This window comes from Ostrinia nubilalis, chromosome 9 (assembly GCF_963855985.1).
Source record: "Ostrinia nubilalis chromosome 9, ilOstNubi1.1, whole genome shotgun sequence".
Classification (NCBI taxonomy): Eukaryota; Metazoa; Arthropoda; class Insecta; order Lepidoptera; family Crambidae; genus Ostrinia; species Ostrinia nubilalis.
In genome coordinates this window covers 4,474,716-4,496,122 of record NC_087096.1, presented here as the reverse complement: position 1 = coordinate 4,496,122, position 21,407 = coordinate 4,474,716, and the positions used below count along the sequence as shown (strand labels likewise).

The following is a 21,407-nucleotide window of genomic DNA, read 5'->3' as shown; positions in this document are numbered from 1 at the left end:
GATGTAGGAATGATAGTAGCGGTACGTTGAACAAATTCTATGTATATTGGAATATTGTGCCTTTTTGTAACGTAAAAAGAGAACAAATGCTCACTTGTATTGTATTAAAATTAGAATATACATATCTTCAAATATAACTTTAATTAATTTTGTAGAATGATATTTTATATAACAAAATACATACTTATTCTACATACAATTTGTAATAGTTTGTTGTCGATATTTAGGCAATATGAAGTACCTATTACGACTGAATATATACATATACTTCTCTTATATGCGCTGTACGCGCAGACTATGTACCTCTTTATACCCTGACGAGTAAGATCCGTCCTATATGGATACTTTTAGATTTTACAGGAATTCTCGTAATTTTCATTACTATTTAATAATTATATTTTAGTCAGAATATCAAGGTACTGAACCAATAATTTTGTAAATTAATGATTTAGTTTAATTATTCGAATACGATATTAGAGATTTTTAGAATATTTTTCACTTCAAATGTATTTAATTAAAACTTGAAATAAAAATTGTAAAATAATAATAAGATTTGTGTATTATTTTCGTTGTCCTTTTATATCTGAGATAAAGCTTTCGCAGGAAGTTTGATAAGTAATAAAATACATATTGAAAAATAATACAAAATTACATTTATTAATAAACTTTGTACAAAAATATTTAATATGGCGATATCGGACGTATTACATGGATGGAATGGTCGTATCTCATACATTTATCACATTTTATGAGCAATGGTCTGATAACTATACGGTTATAAAATGGTCACTAGAATTGATGTGATATTAAGGCACTGTTACTATCGCATATCAGATGATAATATGGAAAACTTTTAGACGTAGAAAATAGCATTTAATTTAATTTAGTTAAAGGTATTGTATACATAATACTGTTGTCTACATTCCCTTTCACTTAGTTTGTGTTGCATAAAAATATAGTAGACAGTACCTATCAAAGGAAATTGTGGTCTACTGTACCTACTATTATAATAGGCCAAGGGACATAATAAATATACAACACACAAATACTACGACTGACCCTTCAAAATTATTCAAACAACACACAACTACACAAATATTGGTAAAAAGTTGTCTTTAAATAGGCATTGTCGGACAAATCTATGTCTATAATAACTTTTGCTTGAACCCTAAAAGTCCTTTTATTAAAAAAACTAGGTCGGCAGTAAAAATATGGTAAAATTATGCCTTATTATGTGCCTGGGTACGCAAGGATTGCCTTACCTCTGAGTCTGCCGTCATAATTTAAGGTTGTGATATCATAGTTTTTTAACACATGGCCTTCACACAAAAGTACACTAACTACAAAAATAATGGTAAAAGATTGCCTTATATGGGGGTGTCGATGATCGGGCCTGGGTGGGACAACGCCTGCTTTCTCTCTTGAACTGCTGTGACCAGCTTCCTGTATGGCCCTAACGGGAGGCCTAGGGTCTTCATGTCGCTCTCAGTTAGCAGCATAAGGGCATCCAAGTCGATCTGTTCGTCTTTGAACTTCTGAACGTACTGGGAAAGGCCCCAAGCGGTGAGGAAGCGTTCTAAGGATGCGTAAGCAGATTCTTCCGTTTCGCCTTCTTCGTCCGATGTTATGGTTGAACTTTCTGGAATTTTTAGAGTAAATTATTAGCACAGGTGTAAAGGGGATTAAGAGGTAGAATATGCAACGTGGCTAGTACCAATTTTTAGGCAAAGTTCCATTATTTCAAGTCTATTTCGCAATTTATTACAATTTACAATAACGACAAAATAACGATAGATTGGTAAGAATTTGACATTGTTTTGACTTTATAAGAAAGATGAAAATTAATGAAACTTTATTTACTGCCATGATCAATTTAGGGTTTTTGCATGCAAATCGTGACAAAATTATGTGATTGATTTGAAAAGCATGCCTTCTTAACTTCTTCTCTTCTCTTTTTAACTTGTTCTCTTAGTGAAAAGCTTAACATTAACCCGTCAATCAAATCAAAAGATAAGCAGACTGTTTCTGCTGCTGCCACCCCATTAAATAATGGCAATGGTGACTTTTACGTAGGTGTAGCAAGGTGCTATATTGCAAAAATAAAAGTAGCTGTACTGGACCTTATTCAGACCTGAAGCAGCAATATTCCACTCAGCAGGCTACACCAATAGTGGTAGACTAAGAGCTAGTGAACGCCAGACCTACGTTATTTTATAAAAGCTGAAAGTTTGTCAGCGTATGCTCCCAATAAAGCTAAGAATGTTGGTGCATCATGAAGTTTGGGTCATGGTGGCTTTGGCAGCTATCCAAAAAAAATATCTGACAGCAGTTGCGACAAGCAGTTGGAATTGTCAAAACTATCTGGCTGATGAGGAAACAACTTCTAATCATTGGCCAAATATTATACATAAAAATCAGCTTTATGGTATAACGTAAGTAGAATTACAACCTATTGAATATACAGCAAAAGCCACCGTAAAAGTTAGGCTTACGTTATAATACCATACCAGTTAATTTTTATGTTATAACTAGCGGCCGCCCGCGACTTCGTACGCGTGGATCTTGTTTTACCCCCCCCTTCATCTATCTTACGCGGTTCAGATTTTTTCATACAAATGTTTTTTCCCGCTAACTCCCGTTCCCGTGGGAATTTTGCAATATCCTGTTGTAACTAAGCTTTAAGTTTACTAAGGTACCTGCATGCCAAATTTCAAGCGTCTATCTTACGCGGTTTAGATTTTTTCATACAAATGTTTTTTCCCGCTAACTCCCGTTTCCGTGGGAATTTTGCAATATCCTGTTGTAAATAAGCTTTAAGTTTACTAAGGTACCTGCATGCCAAATTTCAAGCGTCTAACTTAAGCGGTTTAGATTTTTCATACAAAAGGATTTTCCCGCTGATTCCCGTTCCCGTGGGAATTCCTAAGTATCCTATAACCTGCCCAGGAGTATGAAGAATAATTGTACCAAGTTTCGTTAAAATCCGTCGAGTAGTTTTTGTTTCTATAAGGAACATACAGACAGACAGACAGACAGACAGACAGACAGACAGACAGACAGACAGACAAAAATTTTACTGATTGCATTTTTGGCATCAGTATCGATCACTAATCACCCCCTGATAGTTATTTTGGAAATATATTTCATGTACAGAATTGACCTCTCTACAGATTTATTATAAGTATAGATATTTGGGCAATACTTATAAGTAGTTTCCTCATCAGCCAGAGTTTTGACAGTTCCAACCAATTTTAAGCCAGACAATTTTTGAGGTGCCAAAGCCACGATGACCCAAATTTCATGATGCACCAACATTCTTAGCTTTATTGGGAGCATACGCTGACAAACTTTCAGCTTTTATAAAATGACGCAGGTCTGGCGTTCACCAGCTCTTAGTCTATGGCCCTTTAAATGGTTGTGATAGGTGCGACATTACAACAAAATACGAATATACTGACCTGAGTGAGCGGAGTTCCACTCAGCAGGCTACACATTTGATGTCACTATGTGGTTATTATAGGTTTTTTTTTTATGTGATAGGAGGCAAACGAGCAGACGGATCACCTGAGATATTACAACAAAAATAAGAATATACTGACCTGAGTGAGCGGAGTTCCACTCAGCAGGCGCATAGGCGTGGCGCGCCGCCAGCGACCCCGCCGACCCTATGGACAGATCCTCGCCGCCCGCCACCGTCGTCGCCGGTAGAGCGCTTAGAGTCGCCGTTATTGAACGCCTGCGAGAATATTATATGTTTAACATAGTCATTAACGCCTGCCATGAGAGTGGTGAAATATAGGTTCGAGTTCATCATCCCTCTATACTATACTCGGCGTCACCAATATTGGTGGGGTAGCTGATTGTGTCAGAAGAAAATCTTTAAAGTTATTGTCGCGGGAGGTGCGATTTATTTGACGTCGAATGTACTACAAGGCCTGCTTTTTTTTTCGTCAGGAAAATACATTAATTTGTATACCCACCAGCCGCGGGGGCAGTTAGTGGGTTATGTGGGGTTCTCCGTATAAGGTCTGCTCTACCAAGGCGGATGACCTTTCATTCGTTATTGGAGAAGTGGCAAAACATGACAAAGGCGTTCGAAACGCCTTCGCTCCGGCGCTTTTTCGCTCTTTCACGGAGCAAAGTAACTCGCAGGATTAAATTTTCGTGGCGATCAAAGAGTGTCACTTGTCTAGTTGTTTAGGGCTCCAGATCATCATCATATTAAAAATAACACTAAAAATTATAACTATTTAACTTCAGTCATAGAGTCTACTATCTGTTCGCGATAAGTTTGCCGCTGGCGATATGACGTTACTCGAAGGAAAGCGTCTATAACTATAGCAAACTATATTGAAATATTTTTTATTTATTAATATTGATATAAATTGTGTATTTGCGTAAAATAAAACACTTAGTTGCGTTTAATCACTAACTAATTGCGTTTAATCGCGGTTGGAGGAGGGGACGCGTATTCCACGGACCGGCAAACTTATCGCGAACGGGTAGTATCTTGTTATTGATCTAAATATTGAAGTTCAACCAAACACAATCACAATTCAAAATCTATGGGATGAAATGCAGTGTTTGAGCAGTTCTGCAATACAGACTTCTTTAGCCACAAAATAGTCATTTGCTTTAGTCTCCATTGCAGGAGCACCACGACTCTGAGAAGCGATGAAGGATGTGTATTCACTATAAGTTTCAGATCGTTCGCTATTATCTTTGTGAAAATGCTTACCTAAACGCCACACTGCCAAAGCCGGGCCTGTCGAAGATGCTGGCTGGTTCCTGTAGCAGCACTTCCTGACCGATGCCGCTGTCTTCGCCAGATGGCGCTGTGAAGTCCGGCTGACTTGCTGACCTGGAAAAGTACATTAATTTTGTTAGCAATATATAGGTATATCTCTACGCACTGCAAAGGGACAGTCCGTAAAAAAGAGATTCAAGTAAAGAGGAAGTTTAAAACTAAATAGAGTGTTGTGTCGTGATGGCTTCTAACGTGTCACATATTAAATGTATCTGCATCGTTTCAGCCAAATGACGTCCACTGCTGGACAAAAGCCTCCCCCAAGGATTTCCCTAACGACTGGTTCTGCGCTGCCCGCATCCAGGCTCTTTCCGCGACCTTTACCAGATCGTCTGTCCACAATACGTCTTCTGGCCCGTGGTCGCCACTGGAAAACTTTTCTGCCCCAGCGACCATCAGCTCTACAAGCTATACTGACCTCGTGAGCGGCGGCTTGGGCGGGCGCTGCTGCGGTACGCAGCCCAGCGTGCCACGTCATCACCTCGAGTGACGTCACCGGCTCGAGCTGGCAACAGCGGGCACTGACCTGGTGAGCGGCGGCTTGGGTGGGCGCGGCTCGGGCTCGAACATGTCGGCGACGTTGCCGCGCTGCTGCGGCCCGGCGCCAAGCGTGCTACGTCATCACCTCCGAGTGACGTCACCACCAGAGGCTCGGGCTGGCAACACAGCGGGCACTGACCTCGTGAGCGGCGGCTTGGGCGGGCGCGGCTCGGGCTCAAACATGTCGGTGACGTTGCCGCGCTGCTGCGGCCCGGCGCCCAGCGTGCCACGTCATCACCTCCGAGTGACGTCACCACCAGAGGCTCGGGCTGGCAACACAACGGGTACTGACCTGGTGAGCGGCGGCTTAGGCGGGCGCGGCTCGGGCTCGAACATGTCGGCGACGTTGCCGCGCTGCTGCGGCCCGGTGCCCAGCGTGCCACGTCATCACCTCGAGTGACGTCACCGGCTCGAGCTGGCAACAGAGGGCACTGACCTCGTGAGCGGCGGCTTGGGCGGGCGCGGCTCGGGCTCGAACATGTCGGCGACGTTGCCGCGCTGCTGCGGCCCGGCGGCCAGCATGCCACATCATCACCTCGAGTGACGTCACCGGCTCGAGCTGGCAACACAGCGGGCACTGACCTAGTGAGCGGCGGCTTGGGTGGGCGCGGCTCGGGCTCAAACATGTCGGCGACGTTGCCACGCTGCTGCGGCCCGGCGCCCAGCGTGCCACGTCATCACTCCGAGTGACGTCACCGGCTCGAGCTGGCAACAGCGGGCACTGACCTGGTGAGCGGCGGCTTGGGCGGGCGCGGCTCGGGCTCAAACATGTCGGCGACGTTGACGCGCTGCTGCGGCCCGGCGCCCAGCGTGCCACGTCATCATCTCGAGTGACGTCACCGGCTCGAGCTGGCAACACAGCGGGCACTGACCTGGTGATGGGCGGGCGCGGCTCGGGTTCGAACATGTCGGCGACGTTGCCGTGCTGCTGCGGCCCGGCGCTCAGCGTGGCACGTCATCACGTCCAAGTGACGTCACCGGCTCGAGCTGGCAACAGCGGGCACTGACCTGGTGAGCGGCAGCTTGGGCGGGCGCGGCTGGGGCTCGAACATGTCGGCGACGTTGCCGCGCTGCTGCGGCCCGGCGCCCAGCGTGCCACGTCATCACGTCGAGTGACGTCACCGGCTCGAGCTGGCAACACAGCGGGCACTGACCTCGTGAGCGGCGGCTTGGGTGGGCGCGGCTCGGGCTCGAACATGTCGGCGACGTTGCCGCGCTGCTGCGGCCCGGCGCCCAGCGTGCCACGTCATCACCTCGAGTGACGTCACCGGCTCGAGCTGGCAACAGCGGGCACTGACCTCGTGAGCGGCGGCTTGGGTGGGCGCGGCTCGGGCTCAAACATATCGGCGACGTTGCCGCGCTGCTGCGGCCCTGCGCCCAGCGTGCCGACGTACATCACTTCAGAGTCACGACGCACTCCGCTTAATGACGTCACTGATCGACGACCAGTCGACTCTATCTCGCCCACCTGTCACAAGTTAATCACACATCGTTGTCATTATCAATTCAATCATAGGACGTCCACTACTGAAAGTAGACCTCTTCCTTACTTACATAAGTTCTATAAAGAAAGATACATAAGAAACCCATAACCTGCCCTCAGGCCACGTGCCCAGGGCTCCGCGTTCGAGGAGGCCCTCGTCTGTTCTCATAAAAGATCTTTTTCCAGATGAGAAGGGCCTCCCTTGATCCTTATCTGCCCAGGGCATCTAGTACCTAAGTTAAAGACGGTCCTGGCTGCCCTCATCTTGCAGACAGCAGAGGAGAGCGATTAATTTTGCCTCCACAAGAGATCAAAATGGGTTGGCAAGTGAGCTTACTCGATAGTAGCGCCAACCCCATGTATTTATTTATTTATTTTTATTTTATTTTATTCGGAAAACCAACAGCAATACAATACAAATAATGGGACCTTAAATTATGTATCTGCTTAGCCATTTATAGGTAATCGCAAATCGGGTATTTCCGAATTCTTGACAAATCTTGGAAGTGTTTTTAAAGCACAAGTGAATAAAGTGCATACTCAAGTAAAATTCAGATCAAATGCAAGCTTATCTTAGTCACAAACCAAGAGTGTAAAAAATTCAAACGCAAGTAACTAATGCACCGTATCACATAACACACGAATTAACTGCCCGTAAAGTACATTCTGGAATGCAAATGTGTTTTTCATTAATGAAAGTGGCAATCATTATGTGAAATTAAGTACAATTATATTTTCCTAAAAAGGATTTCTTCGTGTATCTCATATCTCAAATCAGCAATTCAGGCGTAACTGCTTGATAAGCATCAGAGATGGCGATAATCTAAGATAAGAACAAACATAATTACTAGATACGCTTTCAAGTAAACTTATTTTTGGTAGTTACATGTCTGTTGCTAAATATTTATAAGATTATTTTTATGCTTACTATGGCATAGCGTACGGCTGACAGTGTGCAGTTTAAAGGAAAAAAAATATCTTTTCAACATCACTTTCTCATCACAGTAAACATACTGCATAAGTGTCGTCCTTTACTGGACAAATATCTCCCACACGGATTTCAACAACGATCTGTGATACCAGCATCTAGGTGCTTCCACCAGTTGCCCGGCGACTTTCACCAGATCGTCGCTATATCGAGTGGAAGAAGTAGTTTAAACAATACTTTTCCGGGCCGTGATCGCCCTTTGAGAACTTTTCTGTCCCAACGCCCATCAGTTCTACGTGCATGTGCCCCACCCACTGCCACTTCAGTTTAGCAATTGTGTAGGATTTACATCCTCTGAAAGGATATCATCAGTAAGTTACCTTGTAGTCGTAATTAGGTCTAGTCCTGCCCATGGTGCCATTCTTTAGCTTGCTGGCAAGAGCGTCCTTATACACAGCTCCATCTCTGAGTCCAGAGTTCACGGTGCCGAGCATAGCACTGTAGGTTGGTAGATGCTACTCAACTTTTAAATTCTAGAGGATATCTGTAGTTACCTTGAAGTCGTCGTTAACTCCAGCTCTTCCCACGGTGCCATTCTTCAACTTGCTGGCTAGAGCCTTCTTATACACAGCCCCTCGACCTCTCACGCCAGAGTTCACAGTGCCGACCAGCGCACTGTAAGTTGGTCGGGGCGCCTCTTCGGCCAGGAGATTACCTGGCGGAATATACAAAAAATGAAGATTAAAAGGACATCTAAGAGCAATACCTGAAAACCAAATTTTGAGAAGAGATACTTAGGCCCAGCAAAGAGGGCAGGCTTCCTACTAGGTGGACCGACGATCTGGTAAAGATCGCGGGAAGAGCCTGGATGCGGGCAGCGCAGGACCGTTCATTATGGAAAACCTTGGGAGAGGCCTTTGTCTAGCAGTGGACGTCATTTGGCTGAAACGACGACGACGACTTCGGCCCAGCAAATGATCATCAACGGGTCTTCCTTACTGGGCGAGCGGTTTCATGTATGTGTGAACGTAGAATATTGTATTATAGTTTGCTATGCAGTCGCAGCTTGAGGCTGTGGGTAGGGTACTAGCTGCTTCAAGTTGTCGTCTTTATTCATTACAAAAATTACGGTCTATTCCACTTTGATCACCTGGCTTTGATGACCCAGGTGATCAAAGTCCACTTCCAGTGACAATTTAGTGTCATTTGATCACCCACGGATACTATGCTCTGGGTGATCAAAGTAAACTCCAGTTAAATTATTATTTTAGTGTCCTTTGATCACCTATAAATAAATCATACCTCTGAGTAGTCACATACATGTCCAATTTGTTGCGGTTTTTAGAAAATATCAAAAATGTTATAAAAGAAAATATGTAAGTATAACAATTGGACATGTCACTATTCAGAGGAGGTGTGATTTGTTTGTAGGTGATCAAAGGACACCAAAATAATAATTTATCTGGAGTTCACTTTGATCACCCAGGGCATAGTATCCGTGGGTAATCAAAGTATGATCAAAGGACACTAAATTGTCGCTTGTAGTCCACTTTGATCACCTGGGTGATCAAGGCCAGGTGATCAAAGTGGAATAGACCAAAATTACCAGTTTTTATAAGCGCGGACTATAGCCATAAGTTGTAGTGTATTATTGTCATTTAGCAATCATTTCCGCTAGCCAGTCGAGGCAATGGTTTAACAAGCATTTCACCCACGCTAATAATAATAATATGGTTGACAGATTACCTTTCACCTTTTACTGCTGACGCTAAATTAACTGCATCGTTTGGGATATCGTGCTAAGGGACCATATCGCCGTTTTATGTCATTTATGATTTTACTTCATTGTTAGGAGCTGAGTACGTCACAAAAAAGTACCCTTTTAGTACTAATATTGTATTAGATATGGGAACAGACTATCGAAGGAAGAATTTTAGGAGTCGTAAATAAAGTTAAATAAATCCTTGGAGGTTTTACGCAGTGCTACTAAACTAAGAAGTACAGAACATATTTTACGATGTAATACCTACCCTTGAACTACTAGCCAATAGTAAAAAATGTATGAGTTATTATTTTCGTTGCTAATACATAATAATATGTATAATGAATTGTGATGTGTATCGTGTGAAGATAATCGAAAGTATGGAATTCAAAACACAGCTTGCAATTAGGTAACTACGTTGTGTTTGTATTAAAAAACATAATCAGTTAACATGCAACCTTCCTAAAATTACGATCAATTAACGATAGATGTTTTTTGCGATCAAAAGTGCAATCGCATGCATGTCTGATTTAAATTTTTCGTTGCAAAATAGCACATAATCACAACTAGGTACTTAAAGACTAATAATTACCTTAATGTTCGGGACATAAAAATAACCCATTTGTACGTAGTTAGATAGATAGGTTTCCTTATTTGGTAATTTGGTAAACAATAAAGTACATTTTATTGGTGCCAATTGATGACGATTTGTGTTCTTTTATTACATAAACTCCAAGCATAAACTATATTGTTTGATAACAATGTTTTACAGCCTTATAAAAGTTACCTAGTTTTAATCAACACTTAAGTTTTATTTCGTTTAAAAGAATGACTGGACAAAAAAAAAAAAATTAAATCTTTGGATTAAGAGTAATCCATTAAATATTCAAACCAAAGAATTGTTAAATACTTATTATGACGCTGTTAGGCTGCTATAGACAATACCTACTCGTTTTATAATTTATAAAAAGTTGGTAGGTAGCCACGATGCCGATGTTAGTTTTTGGATCTATTTCTTTCACTCACAGCGAGATGCTGGTATTAACAACAGAGACAGATAGACCGGTAATACAGTAGCTACAACTGACTGTAATGGTCGAAAGAGATGGTAAAATGGTAGTAAAAGTCCTCTTTATTACGGGCTTTAAGTAGGGTAAGTGTGAGAGGTAAACTCTAATGTCACGCTCATGCAATTACTTAAATCATTAGTTACATAATATTTTAAGTAACTACTGGCACAAATAATTTTATTCGGCTTATTATTTTGAAATCCTTTCTTTTAAATATAAATTTTTTAAAGACCCGTAACTTTATCAAAGCTTCTTACTTGAAGTTGGCGAAATCATGTTTCTCAAAACCAAGTCATTATTGCCAAGAACAAAAGAAGAAGTTAGTAATAAATGTTAATAAAAGCGCCTTTATTTTTCTGAGCATACCTATACATCTTAAACATTAACAGGTCCTTGAAAATTGCTTACCTTGACTGGTAGACCTGGTCATCTTCTGTTTCAACGCCAGCAGAACGTTGCTTGGCCTGTGAGGCATCGTGCCCATGTCGTCGTTGTACCCGTGCTCCCACTCCTTGGCCAACTTCTTCAGTTCCTTCTCAGCCATCAGCTCGGCTTTACTCTGCCGCTTCTGATACTGTTTGTGGTACTTCTCGTAGTCTTTCCTAGCTTTTTCCTTGAGGGCTTTGGCTTTTTTTCTGTAACCATAGCAAGACTTGTTCAGTTATGTTGTCATCTGGTGCAGAGATCACTATGATTACTAGGGATAGGATTTCCGGGACCTGATGACCAAGTGGGTTGCATATAAGGGTGATTTTGTTGTGATTCCCAGGCTAAAAATGTCACATGGCAGCCCCAAATAAAAGAGGAAGCGAGAAAAGGTCTCCTCAATAAAGTAAGTAGTATCCAAAGTTAAACAAAGGTGACATAGCGATACATAATATGAATAATGATAAGAGTATGGAATTGAATATTTACCAATCTAGTCATATTGTAATGTACATACAACTACCAGCTCCTACTTGGTGTAGCTATTCTTATCGTAAATACGTTAGAATAGAAGTACTTGAAAATGTCTTATACAAGCTGCACTCACTTGTCATTATTTTCCAATTTGGCTGTAGTTTGATCCAAATACCGGAGGATGTCGTCCCGGCTGTTGATGGCTGCTAACTCCTGCGAGGTGTGGCCGTCGACGTCCATCGCGAAAGGGTTGGCCCCAAAGTTCACGAGGAAGGTCACGCATTCCTTGTGCCCTCGTGCTGCTGCTAAGTGAAGGGCTGTGTTGCCGAAGTAATCTGCTTTGTCTGGCTCTCCCCTGGGATAGAAATAAACAAATAAGGTATCTGTATCTGACTGCACCAGGAAATCTGCCAACAGGGGAAAATTCCCACGTGTCGTAATCTCGTTTCCATCGCTGTAATTCCTGTGTAGCCAGGATCTACAGCTTGACCGCCAATAAAAACCTAGCCAGTGAAGGTCAAGTTTGTCCCGGGGAAAGTTAATCTGTCACGGCCTTTGGTCATGGCAGTCTGCCATCAGGGAGAGATGGCGGGTGATCGTGCGGAGCTGTTTTAATCGACGTGGTCTCGTCAACGTGACCACGACTGTTCGTTCAAAGGAAAAGATTGGGAAGATATTTGTAGTAAAATGCCTGACAGAAGCTATGGCAGGAAGTTAGTGTCTCTAACTTCTATGACTCCTATCCCATTTAAAACAATCATGCACCACCTAGTATGACCAAAAGGCAAATATGGGAAGATCGCGTTAACTAAGTTCGCATCATTTACTTTACTTTCTGTGACATGAAGTTTAAAATAAATAAGGCTCATATGGTTTCAAAGCTTTCGTCGGAATTTTGCATATGTAGAATAAAGAATTAGTTTTGGAAGCTTATGTAACCACAATCTCAGTTCTCACCAGCAGGTGGCTAATAAGCTAAAAAGAAATGCATCAAATTGTCTCATTAAATATTTAGCACGTTATATCTAGCTCGCTATCATAGCTTTTACAATAGAAGCAGACACAGAAGACTCTCATGAAAGTAGAGTTTCGTATTTGTTGGGTTTTATGTGCCATGAATTCCGAAGACCTCAAGTCTTCTTCGAAATAGGTACATGCAAGTTACCGTTTATGTTTTCGAATTTCTTGGGTTGTGGCCCATTTTTTACTGAGGCTGACATTTTACCCATCCAAAAACTTTTGCGGTGAGTTTAGAATGATGATTTTAGTTCTTTTGAAATGTTATAATTGCTCTCACATGTCATAAGATGAGTGCGTATTTCTTAACGCTACTGTGTACTTCTCTTGTGTATAGTCAGATGACCGCTTCGCGTCTTCTAAGCGGCGCGTTTACTCAAGTTATTCTAAAAAGTGAAAGCACACCGCTAAGAGCATGAAAAATAGATTAAACGGCGTATTTATAAATACCAAAGTTTAGTACACTCGGCCTCGGAACTGCTCGATATTGCGAGAACAATGTGAGAAAGCACAGCACCATGATATTCTATTGTCTTGGTTTACTATTGCCGTAAATTGTTAATTGATAATTCTCATAGGCATGCACAACAATGTCGTTGACTTGAGAATTGTGACAAGATAATTATTGATTTATCAAGATAAATTTTAAGACATTCTTGCATTGAGTAATTGTGCTATATTTATGTGTCGCAGCCTGGTTAAGTTATCCAGATGGAATCTAATTGGATGCCTAGCCTACCGATAGTTAATTTAGTGAACGCCCTAGGCGTCGAATAGCTGGTTACTTCAACCAGATGTAACTGTATGTATTTACATAAAGTTACATCTGGTTGAAATGCAAATGCATGAAATGTATTTCAATAAGTATGTAGATATTGACGAATATTGCACGTTGACCAAAGACCACTAAAATCCCCTGATAAGTTCTAATCGACGAGCTATTTATGTACTTTACTAGTAATTTTCAGAACATGCTGTTTCGCATGCAGCATTAGTGGCCATAACAACTTATACTAGATAAGCCTTATCGAACACGATAACGGTAGATTTCTGTAAATAATTTCAGTGACGAACACCAACGTCATAAATTTTATTCATCGTTAACGTCAAATACTTAATTTCCATTTGCTTTGTTAGATAAACACCGATTCAAGTCTTATTCAGAGGATTGAGCGCTCTATCCTTTGAATAAACGGATGTGAACATTTCAGGCCTAACCCAGAAGTAAGACTCACGCTGACAGTTGCCGACATTGTATCGCTAGCCCTTCATCAGATAATGAAGGCGTCTGATATGCCAGTGACTCTCTTGAGTTTACTTACCCTCTGCCACACAGCAGCCGTAACGCTTCAATGTGTCCCTCAAATGCTGCCCAGAGGGTCGGAGTCATCCCGGACTCATATTTGTTTTTGCACTCTTTCCTCGTATCGTAAGGGTTGTTAAAATTCTTGTCAGATTTTATGAAGGTTCTTATATTCTAGTGCCTTTAAGCTAACTCACCCTCTGCCACACAGCAGCCGTAACGCCTCAATGTGTCCCTCAAATCCCGGACTCGTTTTTGTTGTTGGACTCTTTCCTCGTACAGTGAGGGTTGTTACAACTGGTGTCAGATTTAATTAGGGCATATGATATACCAGTGCCTCTCTAGAGTCTACTAATCTACTTACCCCCTGCCGCATAGCAGCCGTAACGCCTCAATGTGTCCCTCAAATGCTGCCCAGAGTGTCGGAGTCATCCCGGACTCATCTTTATTGTTGCATTCCTTCCTCGTCGCCTCCCGCAGCACGTCGAGGAGACCATCCTTGGCGGCTCTGGGGACAAAATCAACGGTTCCATTATTTTAAATATTCGTCATCATTACTTCATCATTGAGAACTGTTTGTGTTAGAACAAATGTTGACGTTTACGTTACGTTTGATTCTGCATAAATGTATATTTTTACATGAATATTTTATCTGTGATATTTTATATCCAACGATCTTTGATGCGATGCTATGCTTAGATTACCTTACACTGTCTATAAACCTGTATCTAGATTTCTTGATTGTGATAAATTATTATTGAGAGCTGGCCGACTAGAAAAAAGTTAGCATATACCTGTAGATTTTTAATATGATTCAAATCTATGAGTGCCCCGAGGAATTTCCTCGTTATTGAAATATGTATATCAAGTAAAGTTATTATCGTAGGCTTATCGGCGTTTTTATAATGATTGCAGATTATGGATTTGCTTATAGAATGGGCGTTGAAGAAAATATTATAAAAATAATAAAACTACAATAAAGGTTGCCGTTAAAAAGATTATGTTTTTTTTCGATAACAGTACAACCGTGGTAATTCAGGTGTAGGTAGGTTACAATTTCATTTCACGAGTTTCATAATTGAATCCCAGAATGGTGTTTTTGTACAAATATGAAGGAGTAGGTAAGGTAAATTTCTCAGAATACTATTTGTATAAATCCTGGAATATTTGCTATTCAGGAGTTGTACCATGTCTTTTTACGAACGAGTCAGTTGCATTGCGTGCACCTAACGGTGTGAGTTGAGAATGGAGGAAGGCTAAATTGACCTACTAGATAAATTGATGTTTATTCTTTTTGCCCAAATCATCCCTTACGTCGTCAGTTAATGCTTTCGAATGTTCCGGAAATTGACATTCAAGAAGCCTTTTTTTGTGCAAAAATATAGGTGTTTTGCAGACAGTACGTAATATAATCTACAATATGATATTTTGGACCACCATACCGGTGCGATCATTATTGCCAATGTCATTGAACTAGCACATGGCATCGGTCACCACGGCAACCTTATGCGTGCAACTGACGATCGATGGACTGATAAGGTCGGCACATTCTAAAATAGCGTGTAACACCATGGAATAAGGGTCAGGAACTAGCTCAATCACCCTCTGTTTTTGACCCTGGTCACCAACCGTGAAGGTGCAACCATAATGTACCTTTTAGCCGAGTCATTTGCATCCCCAATAACAAAATATCGTTTTTAACGTTTTAAGTTGCTCGTAAAAAGTTTAATTAATTCTTTTAATCAGTTGTTGTTGCAAAATATCAATTATTTATTATAACAACCTATGACGCCACCAGTGTTTAGCCACAGAATAAGTAATAGTACTTACCAAGTTTAGCTTGAGGCATTGTCGTCTGTAAGAGTTACTTAAGTCTTTGCATAGTTTGGGTAGGATCGTACTTACATAACGTCGATGTCGTTGTCTTTTCTTGATTTTAATTTCAAAAGACATAATCTCAAACACTTTATGGAATTAAGATGGGAACTGAGTATCAAATTCAAAGTTCGTATTGTGTTGCTCATGAATAAGCAAGCAAGACAAGGAAACGTGTCGTTGTTTTTAAAATATCTTTTTACACCTCTGGTCAAATGAATTCATTGAAATCGGTTTCCAATCGCTGTCCCCATTGTCCGTTAGTAGGAGACACGGTTCGCGCGCTATCTAAATGGTTCAACAGCCTGAGTGGTTTGCGGAAAACCAAACATGGGAATTAGTTATGCGGGTGAGCATGCCCGCAAAGTGGTCCAGACCAAGTACACATACGCATTCAGGGCACATTTAATCTAAAAACTGGGCTTGCGAATGGTTTCATAAGTTTAGAACTTTTCCAGTTGTTATAAGCGGGTGGTTATTAGGTCTTTGGACTTCATTTCAAGAGCTAGAGTCATTCTTTAGACTCTAGAGCTTCTAAGCTAGTAAGTCTGTTGGTTGTATTCTTATTCTGCCTGGTTTTGTAGTGTTTTTCTTGTAACTGTCCACATGATAGAATGAAAGAATTTAATTAAGCTACGAAGTTTATGAGTCACCTTTATCGTATTGGACATCTGTTATTATGTCAATTCTTTTCTCTCTGGAAGAATTTAGAAATGCAGTTCATTTCTTTATCCTTCCCAAACATAGTGTTACCTACCTAGTATTATTATCTGTCGTGTTACATATTTCGTGTTAGGTATATCTTTTAACTAAAAGTCAAGAGATCATGGCCATGGGTTCTGTGAGGTAAATTATGAGAAGAGAGGTCTGCTTTTACATCATGTCAGTCTTCTACGTACTGTTTTCTATTACGTAAAATTGCATGCTGTTAATTGTTAGTAAGTAGGTAAGTAATTGAATATAAACTTCCATGTATTCTTGTATGCCTGAGGCATCTACAAAAACACGTCCTGTATCATGAATGAAAAAAAGGTTAAAAGAGAAAGCGGTTGAAGTGGACGAAACTCCAAGAATCCTCCAAGAAGGTTCGTATGAACTTATCATGAGAATAATAATTTATTAATTTGGAATCGGAAAGTAGGAACGGTCAGATAATAATTTCTTATGAACATTAATTAATTAACTTGGGAAACGTATGATGGTAACCGCATTCGATTATGAATATTTAGAATTATTATTAAGATCGAAATATGTTTTTATCTTTTAATTGATATCGAAAGCTATATGTATAATGCTTTCTGCATTATATATAGGTATTGAAATATTTAAACGATTAACTAGAATTTAAACAACCAATATCGAATTTTAAGTAGGTAGATAGGTATAGGTAGGTACCTAGATAATGGATTTTTTAAATATAAACTAATAAATATTGAAAGTTCTTGATCTTCTTGAAGATGTTCTAATTAATTACTAGTTGATTAAATAGTAAAGTTTTAAAAAAGAACAGCAAATAAAGCGTGCAGGCTAGGTTTCGTAACATGCATAATTAAAAGCGGGTGTTAAAAAGTAGAATAAATTACAGCAAATTGCATGAGTAAAGTAGATGTCTAGCAAGCAAAATACAGGTTCTGAGACCACACAGAGGAAGCGTAAAGTAATGGTCATTGAAAGTAGATTAAAAGTAATCTTATCTATTCAATTTTCAACATTACAAATGATAAACATCAGTTAAATACTCACTTGTGGAATCTATCTGTAGTCATTTTAGAATCTTCCTAATTTAATATCCTAAAATACTGCTCCAGTCACTGCACTATAAAGTTTATTCAACTCATTTTCAACAATTCGTTCACATTTAACAGCGCGAAATTGATAACTCGAGAAAGTTTTACGGTTTTGTCACACTTAACATACAAAGTTGAACACGAAAGTTATTTGTTGTCACACAATGTTGTTTGGGAAAAGTGTTGAGCACGACGTTAATTTACAATCTGTAATTAGTGAAAAAATCGCGACGTGTAATAACAACAAACACCTGTCTCATTCAGGTGTGAGAACCGCTCGACTATTGTTGAATGAATGTCATTGTGTGTTGATTGGCCGGTCGGGAGACAGCGCTTTGGTTGGCTGTTGCGAAAAAACAAAAGAACGAATGACGATCAAAGATGGACGGTGAATGAACTGGCAATGCAATGACCTGTTTGTAGCGCCATCTCTTGGCAGCTTAGTGAAACGTATATTTAGCTGTTGTGTAAAGAACTTTTTACAACCATTTTGTCAGCGCCATCTACTGGGCAGTAAAACAGTTAGGTGAATGAGCCACTTCACGCTAGAGGCCGCCGCAAGAATGAAAACCCGCAGAACTAAACCAAATTAAGTAAAGCAAATGAAAAAAACTAATCGAAAGAAAGAAAAAAAAGAAAAACTGTTTATTATTGGAATTTACTTGGAACTTAAAAGTATTCATATTTTACCGAATGTTTATTCTGAGTTTATCCAATTTATAGTATTAGGTAATTATTTTGCCGCGGCTTCGCACGTGCGTGTTTTGGTCTGTGATAGAAATATACCTAAATCTTCCTCATGATTCACTCTATCAATTGGTGAAAATCGCATGAAAATCCGTTCAGTAGTTTTATTTTAGGAGTTTATATGATCAGTACCTCTAGTACGAAAAACTTTCGAGTTCGTTTCGTTGCGTAGGTATTCAAAGTGTCATCGAAAAATTTTGTATGAAAAATTAAACAGCGCCCCCTAGGGCGGCTATAATATAGGGGGCGCTGTTTAATTTTTCATACAAAATTTTTCGATGACACTTTGAATACGCAACGAAACGAACTCGAAAGTTTTTCCTACTAGAGGTACAGGCATTCGATAGTGGAAGTATCAATTAATGTAAGGGACATTTTGGCCAAAATGAGTTATATATACCAACGCATTCAGAATTTTCGGCTCTATCGATTGGTATACTTGAAATGTTGATATCTTTAAAAAAATGTCCCTTACCTTAAACATTTTTAGTCGTCTGAATACGACTTTTGGGGAAACAAATGATTTAAAGGACGTAAATTCCTTTTAATAATACAATTCAGCCCTTACCCTAAACTGTTGGTTTTAACTTTTGAACTCATTGAACCTTACTTCATTTAAAACTTTTTGATTTATTATAATTAGGCCCTTACGTTAATATGCATATAGGATATCAATTACTTTTTTTGGTGGTGATATGCATTTAATGCCTCCCACTCCTACTACACTTATGAACACTAAGTTGTCTTGTTTCTATCTTTTTTCTGTTCATTTTTACGCAGTTGGGTTTTTGACCGAGGGGCTGAAGGCTCTTCAGAAGCTGTTCAATTCCGTCATCCTCGAAGGAAAAACGCCTACGGTATGGCACAGAAGTGTGGTGACACTCTTCTTCAAAAAAGGCGACAAAACCTTGTTGAAGAATTATAGACCCATCTCACTTCCGAGCCATGTCTACAAGCTGTTTTCGAGAGTCATTACGAATCGTCTCGCTCGTAAGCTCGATGACTTCCAGCCTCTCAATCTCTCAATCGCTTTAGTACACCACATACATACGCCACGGCAGATTATACAGAAGACCGAGGAGTATAGTCAGTCACTTTGCCTGGCGTTTGTGGACTATGAGAAAGCTTCGATCGAGACCTGGGCAGTACCTACTACAGTTTCTCCAACGGTGTCAAATTGACTACCTATATCGATACATCGAAATGTTGAAAGGCTTGTACGAAAACGCCACGATGTCGTTCCGTCTCCAGGATCAAGACTCGAAACCAGTTGCAGCAGCAGACAGGGGGAACTGAAAACTGTTTCTGGACTGGAACGGATTCGGCATAAATATCAACGGTGAGTAAATAACCCACCTTCGATTCGCAAACGATATCATAGCCATGGCTGAGACCGTGGAAGATCTAGGCATAATGCACAATGGCCTGAGTCGAGCCTCTCAACAAGGGGGTCTTAAAATGAAACATGGACAAGACAAAATCATGTCAAATGTCCGTGTTGCACCCACTCCTCTAAAGGTTGGATACTCTACACTCGGCAGTTGTTGACACTTATATGTACCTAGTACAAACAGTCCAGTTAGGCTGGTTATAGTGTCACGCGGACCGTCCAGTGCGGATCCGCTTCACACAGCCGATCTGTAAACTTCGAGGAAGTGTTTTAGAGTAATGCGGTCCGCAGGAATCGCTCGCTCCCTATCAGTTCATACAGATTGGCTGTGCGGAGCGATCCGCACTGACGGTCTGCGTGACACTAAAACCAGCCTTAGGTAGGTCTAACTTCGAGGAAGAGGTCAATCGTCGAATCCAACTCGGCTGGCAATGTTCAGGAAGCTTCGTGATATTCTCACGTCTGAAATATCGCACTGTCTCAAGACAAAAGTCTTTGATAACTTATGGATCTGAGACGTGGTCGCTTACTGTGGGCCTCATAAGAAGACTCAAGGTCAAAGGCGATGGAGCGTGCAATGCTCGTAGTGATTGAACCAGAAATGACGTGATCCGCAGGAGAACCAAAGTGACTGACATAGTCCGCAGAATCGCTAAAATCAAGTGGCAGTGGATGGAGCTCGTAGCTTGCAAAGCTGATGGCCGCTGGGGCAGAAAAATTCTTGAGTGGCGACCACGAGCTGGAAGACGTAATGTGCTGCAGACCCCCACTAGGTCGACCGACGATCTGGTGAAGGTTGTAGGAGGTGCCTGGATGCGGGCGGCGCAGGACCGGTTGTTGTGGAAATCCTTGGGGGAAGACCTTTGTCCAGCAGTGGACGTCATTCGGCTAAAACGAACGAACGATGATTGAAAAAAAAAAACCTATCTGCGTAAAAATGAACAGAAAAAGATAGAAACAAGACAACTTGTTCACAAATGCAGATGTAGGCATCATCAGTGACTAAATGTTTTGTTGGTGATGTGTATTTGATGCCTCCAACTGCGTTTGTGAACACTAAGTTGTCTTGTTTCTATCTCTTCTCTTCGTTTTGTTAATGAATACTCGAATGCAACCTCTACTTACATCAGGTTTCAATGTTAAAATTGTCAAGTTACAATAATATTACTGTCGTGTTTATTCTTAAATGTACCTTACAACATACATGACATTCCATACTGTGAAATTTCAACATTGTAAGGTACAGTCAAGCTCGTTTTTTTAATGTAAGGGACATGCTATCTTTTAAACTACCCATTTTTCGAAAATTTGGCGTTTATATTATGAAAGAACAGAAAATTCTAAGAAACTTTGCCATAGAAACTATTTAAATCGTAACATCACATAAAAAGATATTGAGGTATAAAGAAAAAAAAAATCGTTTTTTGGCTCTCCTGAAAAGTCGTGTTTTGTCCCTTACAGTAATTGATATTTCCACTAATTGCCTTACACGTGTAAGTAATCGTATTCTCAGTATATTTTCTTACACCCACATAACAATAGATTCTTATTTATTAGTTTCTAATATAATAAGCTTATTTTAAGTAATAAATAGGTATTTTATTTTGTGATGGGCCCTAAGGAAGGACTTATAAAGGTAATGAATAAAAGCTTTGACTTTGAGATGACCTACTTAATTCTGAAAAATAAAATACTACGCTGAATTTATTGTTCATTACTAAGTAAAATTAGTAACTTTATCCACATAAGCCCACAAAAAGGTCTTATCACGTAAAGTCACGGAAAGCTATTAATAATA

The 21,407-nt window shown here is 40.6% G+C and overlaps 1 protein-coding gene across 1 annotated transcript; it reads right to left on the bottom strand.

The window, feature by feature from the left end:
- Positions 1-630: 630 nt before the first annotated feature.
- LOC135074814 (pre-mRNA splicing regulator USH1G) lies at positions 631-17,813 on the bottom strand. Its single transcript, XM_063969194.1, has 13 exons — positions 17,429-17,813; positions 14,175-14,318; positions 11,624-11,845; positions 10,999-11,225; positions 8,313-8,473; positions 6,646-6,815; positions 6,356-6,566; positions 5,784-6,275; positions 5,640-5,704; positions 5,487-5,579; positions 4,739-4,861; positions 3,600-3,736; positions 631-1,639 (listed from the first exon to the last, which is right to left on the bottom strand). Exons 1-13 carry the CDS (start codon positions 17,449-17,451, stop codon positions 1,368-1,370), a joined length of 2,340 nt encoding a protein of 779 aa, XP_063825264.1. The 5' UTR covers positions 17,452-17,813; the 3' UTR covers positions 631-1,367.
- Positions 17,814-21,407: the final 3,594 nt, after the last annotated feature.

What these genes read in the sequence shown, in the direction of transcription:
- LOC135074814 (XM_063969194.1), bottom strand. Translation starts at nt 17,451, where the DNA reads ATGACTACAGATAGATTCCACAA. An exon ending in AAATTGGAAAATAATGACAA is followed by an intron (nt 11,226 to 11,623) that starts GTGAGTGCAGCT and finishes CTATGGTTACAG; the next exon opens with AAAAAAAGCCAAAGCCCTCA. An exon ending in GACCAGGTCTACCAGTCAAG is followed by an intron (nt 8,474 to 10,998) that starts GTAAGCAATTTT and finishes ATATTCCGCCAG; the next exon opens with GTAATCTCCTGGCCGAAGAG.